This window comes from Vespa velutina, chromosome 21 (assembly GCF_912470025.1).
Source record: "Vespa velutina chromosome 21, iVesVel2.1, whole genome shotgun sequence".
Lineage (NCBI taxonomy): Eukaryota > Metazoa > Arthropoda > Insecta > Hymenoptera > Vespidae > Vespa > Vespa velutina.
The window spans coordinates 3,515,129-3,524,864 of NC_062208.1; the positions used below are offsets into that span (position 1 = coordinate 3,515,129).

The window sequence follows — 9,736 nt, forward strand, 5'->3', positions numbered from 1 at the left end:
TAGAGTTTTGGATGAAAGAGACCTATTTCAAGATGGAATTTAATATTCATTCTTTTTTTTTTGTTTTTTTTTTGTTTTTTTTTTTTTTTTTTTTTTTTTTTTTTTTAACATAATATTCTTTGCACACGAAATATATTTGTAGACATTAGCGTAGTATTTAATGGGTATCTGTGGTATATTTATATGTTTCACCGATTGCTTTATAATAGAGATACAAACCGTATATAAAAAGAAAAAAAAATGGCTTGTACGTCAAATTAACACAAGCCATATAAAATAAATATGTCAATCGTATTTTAGTTTTCACTAAACGATATTGTATGCCAATTTCGTTAATTTATTTTTCACATATGTATAATTTATGAAATTCAATCGAAAACAGAAACAATCCATGTATAAATATTTCGTCAGTATTATTTCTTGCATAATAGATTTAAACATTATAACAATTTTTAATTGGCTATAGACATTAAAAACAATGAAAACTTCTTTTATCTCTATCAATAAAAGCTGTTCCTAGAATCATTCGTTATTTCTAACTCTCTATTATTATTATTATTTCCTTGCAATTATTGCATATTATATTGTACATCTTAGAGATACATTAGTATCCTTCTAATTTGGATTATCAGATTATTAATTTGCTTAAAATGCATCTTATGGATATTTGTAATTACTTCTTTTTATTTTTTTTTCTTTTTCTTTTTCTTTTTTCTTTTTTTTTATTTTTTTAGGAAAAAGATCTAATTTTTTTTAACAGATTAGCTAAAGCAAATTTAAACTAGACTTGATAGATATCTGCATTATCGATGTTACATAAGAGTATTTTTTTTTTCTTTTTTTTATTCTGAACTTGATTACATTCCTGTGTTTTTGTATCATTTGTGACAAAACACTATTAAAGATATTTGTTATTATATATAAAAAAGAAGAAAATCTCAATTATTCGCAAGTACAAATTTATGATAGAAATTGTTATTATTAGTATATAATTTATAAATGGACAAACGAATCGAAGACATAATTTTTAACATGAATACATATTTTTAATGTCATTTTATATAATTAATAAAAAAATATTAGATTATATTTATTTTAAAAAGTATATAATTTGTTTTACACCATAATTTGTTTATCTCAGCTTCTTACGAATAGGGTTTTTTTTTTTGTTATGTTGGTAGACAACACACACTAATAACGGATATACATGAGAAACGAATTATATTGCAGCCATGTTTTTTAAATAGGTATATGGTATGTAGTGTATCGAGTACACTTTTAAGAAATATGGCAAGTTTTTCAAGGTGAGATAAAGAACTTTTCAACCTATGTATTTTCTTTTTTTTTGTCGTTAATCGTTACTTTGCAACATTTCCTTGATAATATTATTTTGTAGAAACAAACTTGACAAAAATTCAAATATTAAGATTAAAAGTCTTTCGATTGAATTTTTGAGGTTATGACTTTTGATACAATCATATTTCACTTCTTAATTTATTTATTAATTCTATAAGATTCAATTAAATATCATTAAGAAATGAATCAGTTTTTATAACGTTGTTATTGTACTGTGAAAACAAAATTATGTCATCATGGTTTCTATTACAATTGCATGTGATTAGCTATAGTTAAGTGCATTATCATTATAAAGGTAGATGATATGCAAAATATCATTATCATAAAATATAAATAATAAGTACGTTATATAACACATTTTACAGGCATGACACAAACAAAGTGTGTTGTTATGCACATCCAGATGCACCACTTATCGAAGATCACAGAGCTGGTGATCAGATATGTTCAGAGTGTGGATTAGTAGTGGGTGACAGGTGAGAAGACAAAATAAAATAAAGATAAAGAATAATGTTCAACAGTGTTAAAAGTATCAATTTATCTTGCTGTTATTAGGGTCATAGACGTAGGTTCAGAATGGAGGACGTTTAGTAATGAAAAAGCTGGTGTTGATCCGTCCCGTGTTGGTGGCCCAGAGAATCCTTTACTTAATGGTTCAGATTTGTCTACCATGATTGGACCTGGAACTGGTGCTGCTTCTTTTGATGCTTTTGGTGCTTCCAAATATCAAAATAGACGTACAGTTAGTATGACATATTTAACATTCCTTTGCAACATTTTTTTTTCTATGATATCAATTGATATTGAAATATAATTCTAGATGAGTAGTTCTGACAGAGCATTAATCAATGCATTTCGTGAGATCAATGGAATGGCAGATCGTATTAATTTACCAAAAACCATTGTAGACAGAGCTAATAATCTTTTTAAGCAAGTACATGATGGGAAAAATTTGAAAGGACGCGCCAATGATGCTATTGCATCAGCTTGCCTGTATATTGCATGTAGACAAGAGGGAGTACCACGGACTTTTAAAGAAATTTGTGCCGTTAGCAAAATTAGTAAAAAAGAAATCGGCAGATGTTTTAAGCTGATATTGAAGGCATTGGAAACGAGCGTGGATCTCATCACAACAGGAGACTTCATGTCAAGATTCTGTTCCAATCTTGGTCTTCCAAATATGGTACAAAGAGCTGCAACGCATATTGCTCGAAAAGCAGTAGAAATTGATATTGTACCTGGAAGATCACCTATTTCAGTAGCTGCAGCTGCAATTTATATGGCATCACAAGTATGTATATTTCTTGATATAGTTGACGAAACATTATAATTAATTAAACGAAATAATTCAATTTCTTTTTATTAATATACTACAGGCTTCGGAAGACAAGAGATCACAAAAAGAGATTGGAGATATTGCAGGGGTTGCAGATGTTACAATCAGACAGTCTTACAAGCTCATGTATCCGCATGCAAGTAAACTATTTCCAGAAGACTTCAAATTTGCAACGCCTATTGATCAGTTACCACAAATGTGAATTGGGCAATATCCTCTCTTTGAGCTTTTGGTATATATTTTACTTATTGCAAGGATACTTTCGTGTATAATAATAGTGTAATGAATATAACATTTTTTTATAGCATACATTCCCGGAATAATTAGATGCTATACAATTCTTATTCTTTTCTCGAATGCCAACTAAATTATGAAATATGTGAGATTCCTTTTAGGGTAATTTAATTCAATTAACTTCCTAATCAGCAAAATAATCTATAACTTAGGTTATATTTAATTCGATTTTCCATGCACATTGGACACGTGCTAATGAATATATTCATAAGATATTTTACATATCTATATGACCAAAGCAGATTTCACTCTATTTAATGATAATCATCATAATAATATATAATAATAATGTATCTATGAACATGCTAAATATTTAATTTTGAAAAAACAATTCTAGTAACGTTGTTAGAATTATTATAAAATTGTTCTATATAAATTATATAAAAAAAACTTTCATTTTTATGGGCCGTTCAATGTGCAAAAAATGTATATAATTTTTATTTATATTTAAGAGATGGTAATATGTATAATGGGAGTATCAATGTGCTATGTTAGATGAATATATAAAGAAGATGTTATTCGTTTGTCGAATTGGTAATATTCTCCAGCAACTTGTACCTGACATAATTATCATTACAGAGTATGCTGGTAATTATAATATATTATAACAGACATCCGTACAGCAGCACAATGATTCTCTGTTAGATTTTTTATGAAGCACCAAAAAAGGAGCGTTTGTTGCCTTATCTGTAACGTAAGAAAAACGTAGTATTAGAAGTAATTGTACGAAATAATTGACTTTGGAAACATAATAAAGATAACATAATATTTTATCGAACGATTGATAATACATATACAAACTGGTTGATGAAAAAATCTTATCTTATAACATAGATAAATTAATTATATATTTACATTGTTGTAAATATGAGGAACATTGAAAACTTCCAACTAATGATGAATAAGACTGGATAATTTATACATATAAAATAAATAGAAACATACATGCTCCATCATGTGTCATAGTTATGTTAATCATTTAACTTACAAAAAAATATCGTAAAGACTGTACATTGGGTAAATGAAAAAATGAGTATATTAATCTTAATATATTCGCCTTATATTTAAAACGAAAATATATAATATAACAGAGCATGAAAATAGTTTAACATTATTTGCATATTTTATAAATGAAAATCATTCTTATTATTTGAAAATGATTAAGTATATTATGAGGAATATTTATATATCTTTTTTTTTCTTCTTTTTCTTTTTTCCAAAATATGTTCGACAAATTTATTCCAAGTTTCAACAGATATAAAATCCATATTGATGTAATAGTACAAAATGTGAACATTTTTATGGCATCCATTCTTTTTTTTTTTTTTTGTTTTTTTTTTGTTTTTTGTTAAAACTGTAATTTGAATTATTGACATTGAAGGTAACAAACAATTTGATCGAAGTTATACTAAATATATTCATATATAGATTATACTGGTGTTTTTGTTATTATTGTACGTATCCGGGATTATATGGTGCCTGCCGGCCATAAGGTTCGATTGTATAAGCTGTTGGTGGTTGTGGCATTCCTATTAAATTAGACATAGAATGGAAATCACACATATACGTTTTCATTGGGAGATAAAATAATAATATAAAATATAATAAAAGATTACCTCCAACATTAGTTGGATATGGTGTATAATGATTTTGCTCTGTTTGATTGGCATAATCAGATGGAGGATTTGTTGAAGTTTGTATCACATGAACAACACTTGGTGTTTGTACTTCTATAACAAAAATTAATGTACTACTATGTTCTGAAAGAACAATTTTCAATAATTTCCATTTTCAGAGACAGCGGGCGAATATTTAAATATTGACATAAAAAAAAAAAAAAAAAAAAAAAAAAAAGAGAGAAAAAAGAAAAAAAAAAGAAAAAAAAAAGAGAAGAAAAACCGTAGAAAGCACAGTACTGAAAAATAATTTCATATCAAGGATAAAAAGAAATGTAATTTTCTTGCACAAATTTCTTTTATTATTAAAGCAGTACAAAAAAATAGCTCGCGTTGTTTTACCTACATATCATTACATGTGTATAAAAAGCAATATATATATATATATATATATGTGTGTATGTGTATGTGAAATGTCTATAATAATATTGTATAATGCGCGTGTTTTTAAACAAATACAATATATTAGATCTTTATAGTACATATATAGTGGTTTTAATTCATGTAATTTCTCACTGGTTTCTTATGTAACGTGTAAATAAGACTATTATTCTTTTTTTATAAAATACATTTTTCTTTTTTTTTTTTCGTAAAAAATCGACTGAGAGGAATATGGGTTATAGTACATGAGCGTGTATAGGAACATTGTATTTTTTCTTGCTATCATGTGTATCATAAAAAGTATTGAATATATTAACATATAAAATTAGACATTATTATACTTAGAATTCTAGAAAACAGTAGAGAGACTTCCTTTCGAGAAGCATTACATAGCATAATTGTTTCATATATTTTATTTTACTAATTTGTAACTGCAAAATATATGAAGATTATGCTACGAAAATTATACAAAAAATTATGTCTTATTTCTAAAATGGAATGTATTATATGTATGTGTGTATATATATTTATATATATATATATATATTTATACACACATACAGTGTTTATAAATTTTTAGCTGCATAAAAAGTTAGATATAAGCCAATCTTAATCTAATTCAAATAGATGATGCCAGAAAATTATGCCATAGTTGGTCCTAAAAACAATTATACAACTCAATTAGTTATTGAGTGTAACACAAATGATAAGAGGTCATTTTAATAATATTAATAATACATAATGATAATTATATTCTTATTTAAAACAACTATTAAAATAGATTTGTATAATTATTCATATTAACTATTTGTGCTTTTCTGTTTGTATCTAGAAAATATTCGTCCTAGCTGCCTCTGACAACAGTTATATGTAAAAAGAATGTAAAATTGTAATGTTATATGGAGAAAAAAAAAAAAAAAGAAAAAAAAAATTTATAATAATTGCATTATATTAATATATTATTTATCTTTCAGGGAATAAGAAAAATGTATATTATAGTAAATGTAGATTATTACAACTTTGATCTTAAATTGAATGAAATAATTTGTAATATGCTGGATCAATTCACAGACTTTCTCAAAATAGTTACTTACTCCCATAAACGGTGCCTTGATGGCGTCGACGATACCATGGGCAGCAGCTGCAGTATAAACAAGAAATGCAGCAAACTATTAATGATACAATAATACCAGCAGCGATAACCACAGGTACGATGATACCAAGTCTGAAAGACAATGATATATTAATTAGTTTAATAACAATTGTTTTACAGAGATATTAAAAATAATAATAATTCATATAAAATTTTAATAAAAATGTATAAATCTCGATATACCCCATTGTCATAGCAAATTCTTCTTGGGTGCAACAGTAATAATTTTCATTTGCTAAATCATAACAACAATATGATTTACTAGAATCCCATAATACGGGACAACTAGTCATCATTTTTTCGAACAAATTCTTTGAATCTTTATAAGTACATTCCATCCCTGCAAAAGAAAAATATAAATTATTTGATATTACCTATGTACATAAAACAGTCGACGTATTAACATTTGTGTATATAGTATGAGTCATTGTTTTATCCTCATATTAGATTTCTCTGATTAGGTTCATATTATTTCCTCCTTATCTACTTTTCCCCCACAAAATTCGTCGAATCAGACGTCGAAAAGAATATTTGAAATAAATAAACGTTTAGCTGTTACTTCGTACACAAATTACATTTTTTTTTCCATATTATAACATATATTCTCTGTCTATTAAAATACGCAATAAAGAAAAGAAAAGAGAGAAAAAAAAAAGGGGGTATTAGATAAAAATAATTATCGGTCAAGCATATATTTTTTAACTCACAATTCGAAAAGATAACAATCTAATCTTCAATAATCGATATCACAAACTGAATGTTATATTCAGTTAGATATTATTTTTAAAGATTCATTACATCTGAAATAATTTAATAATTAATATGATGTAATTGTTAGATTAGGTATATACTTATTCAAAGAAACTATATAAATTAAAAACTAATTTATATATTATTCTTATCTATTGTCGCAAATTATTATCGAAGAATTTTATCAGATTCTATTTATTATCATTGAGTTTTATTATACAGATCCTATATCTATTGCACGAATATTATGTTATATCGAAATATTCATTGTGACTTCATTTAATTTATTATTTTCTGTAGAATGTTATTGTATTAAAAAAAGAAAAAAGAAGGGACAACAAATTAGGTATTTATATTTAATGTACACACATATTAATATTTAATATATATTTGAATAATAATGGAAATAACGTAAAAATCATGCTATATTCATAAAAAAAAAAAAAAAAAAAAATATATATATATATATATATATATATATATATTTGCTAAACACATGAAGATAAATAAAATTACGAATATGTTACAATGAATCTTTGCTGCCGTTAGTTATCAAATTCGTTGGTAGCATATCACATTTTGATAACATGTGCATTCTTATCTATAGACTTCAATTAACAGTATCAAAATAATATATAAAATTTGCACAAACAAATGTGTTTTACGAAGAATATTTTATATTTAATCGATATTAAAATTCACTAAAACAAGATTCGTCATATTCATTGTTCTAAATCGATTCATAACTTAAGAAAACATTTTAAATATGTTTGGATTTTACATGTAACTGCACCGCGAACAAATTTTATTTAATACATTGTTGATAATTTTATTCATTTATTTTCATTGAGAATCATTTATTCGATCAAATAAAAGTGTGACAGACGTTACGTTCGTAAAAAGAAAAGGATCACATTCATATTTCGCGCGATATTTGTTTAATTTAACGAGTAAAAAAACTAATCAAATCAGTGACCATTATTGTGATCATTAATTGTAATAAAAAAAAAAAAAAAAAAACAAAAAATAGATAAAAATATATATATAGTGAAGCAAATTAAATGATGATTAAACATTATTATCATCATTATTATTCGTGTATACTAAATGATGCGTCTCTGATCTATTATACATATCAAGCATTTATATCGTATAATTTCCGGTAACCTTTAGAGGAAGCACAAAAGATACTCAAAAAATGCTTTAAATATGAACTCACGAATATAAATGCCAATACATAAAAGATAAGAAAGGTCGACCTAAGATCTTTTCAAATAGCGATTGGTTTTTCGTATATATTAATGATCAAATCAGTACACACAAACAAGCAGACAGGCAATACTCAAGTATAATCCAGCAAAAAAAGCCGGCTGAACGGTCGAGAAGATTCATATCCACATACATATGTAAATATATATATATATACGTATGTATGTGCATACAGGTTCCTTTTTTGTTTCATTTATTTCTCTCACTCGGGAGAAAAAAATATTACCCACCCAAACGAAACGACCCACCCAAAAGAAAATGGAACAATGAAAGTTGCTTGAAATGATTCATCGAATTCGTAATTCATCGAATTCAATGTAATCGCCGAATAAAATTCAAAGATAATAGATAAAAAAAACTGATTATATATCGTTTTTTTTTTTTTTTTTTTAATATTGTAACGAAAGCTACTCTTGAATATTTCCCAATTTGGTCCTTGGTGTGTATACGTAATAAAACAAAACCAGATTTGCGAATAAGAAAAAAAAAAAGAGAAAAAAAAAAAAGCGCTACGATCGGAAATCGAAGAGTTTAATGAAGGTACAATGGCATAAGAATAGCATCGATATCGAAGGCTATTTTATCGAATATCGGACGCAGGAAAGAGAACCGTGTTACGTTACTCAAAGTAAACATATACAAGGAGAATAATAATGGGTCACCAATGAATTCGTATAATACGTTATCGATGATTCTGAAAGGAACGATGGACTCGTCCATTCTAAGAATCGTTGCATACCATGCGCGTCATCATCAAGATGAAAGAGAGAGAGAAAGAGAGAGATCAAAACTTCGGAAAATGTCTTTGAATGAAATTAAACTAATTTTTTCCTCTTACCTACTGCAAAGCCGGTACAGAGACACGAAATTGTTAAAAGTACAATAGCGTACGACATTTTGTTGTTTTCTTTTTATTTTGTTATTTTTGTTTTGGTTTTTTTTTGTTTTTTTAATTTTTTTTTTTTTTTTTTTTTTTTTTTTTTTTTATTCGAACTGCACCCGAAACAACGTTTCGAAATAAGGCCAAAAAAAACTTTGCTTCTCGATGACTATGTCCTTATGCATATACGAGCAGCCCAGGAGAAAACACAAAGAGAACAAGGGAACACGCTCGTTGCTAACACTCTAGGATAAAGCTCGACCACCGACTGCAACGAGACAAGGGACAAAACTCGCGCGCAATCCTCGATAACATGCGATATACGCAAAAGTTCAACTTCGCCTGGCAGCAACGGCAATGTTAAACCTTCACGAACTCTATGCGTCCTATGGTATTCTCATCGTGGCTCCTCTTACGGAATGAATGTGAACTAAGTTAGATGAGAATTTATATATATATATATGTACATATATATAAAATAGACACATATATGTACGTGTATATATATATATATATATATATATATATATATATATGTACGTATAATTTATGATTAAATGATTGATCATATGTATGTTCTTTTTTAATAATATATGATCTTACTTAGTCGGTAAAGATGTACATTACGTTGATGCACGTTA

At 26.7% G+C, this 9,736-nt stretch overlaps 2 protein-coding genes across 5 annotated transcripts; one reads left to right on the forward strand and one right to left on the reverse strand.

The window, feature by feature from the left end:
• Positions 1 to 1,172: 1,172 nt before the first annotated feature.
• Positions 1,173 to 4,909, forward strand: LOC124956323 (transcription initiation factor IIB). Of its 2 annotated transcripts, XM_047511986.1 has the most exons (6): positions 1,173 to 1,304; positions 1,722 to 1,832; positions 1,912 to 2,098; positions 2,177 to 2,647; positions 2,733 to 2,924; positions 2,998 to 4,909. In XM_047511986.1, the coding sequence occupies exons 1-5, from the start codon at positions 1,252 to 1,254 to the stop codon at positions 2,892 to 2,894; spliced, it is 984 nt and encodes a 327-aa protein (XP_047367942.1). In that variant the 5' UTR covers positions 1,173 to 1,251; the 3' UTR covers positions 2,895 to 2,924; positions 2,998 to 4,909. The 2 variants fall into 2 exon arrangements, with proteins under 2 accessions (XP_047367942.1, XP_047367941.1); XM_047511985.1 differs by having other exon boundaries at positions 2,733 to 4,909.
• On the reverse strand, positions 4,025 to 9,479 carry LOC124956324 (protein shisa-4-like). 3 transcript variants are annotated; one of them, XM_047511988.1, is made up of 5 exons: positions 9,054 to 9,479; positions 6,380 to 6,536; positions 6,138 to 6,268; positions 4,603 to 4,713; positions 4,025 to 4,515 (listed from the first exon to the last, which is right to left on the reverse strand). In XM_047511988.1, the coding sequence occupies exons 1-5, from the start codon at positions 9,109 to 9,111 to the stop codon at positions 4,436 to 4,438; spliced, it is 537 nt and encodes a 178-aa protein (XP_047367944.1). In that variant the 5' UTR covers positions 9,112 to 9,479; the 3' UTR covers positions 4,025 to 4,435. The 3 variants fall into 3 exon arrangements, with proteins under 3 accessions (XP_047367944.1, XP_047367943.1, XP_047367945.1); XM_047511987.1 differs by having other exon boundaries at positions 4,603 to 4,716; positions 9,054 to 9,478; XM_047511989.1 differs by lacking the exon at positions 9,054 to 9,479 and adding an exon at positions 6,904 to 6,971 and having other exon boundaries at positions 4,603 to 4,716.
• Between the last annotated feature and the right edge of the window lie 257 nt (positions 9,480 to 9,736).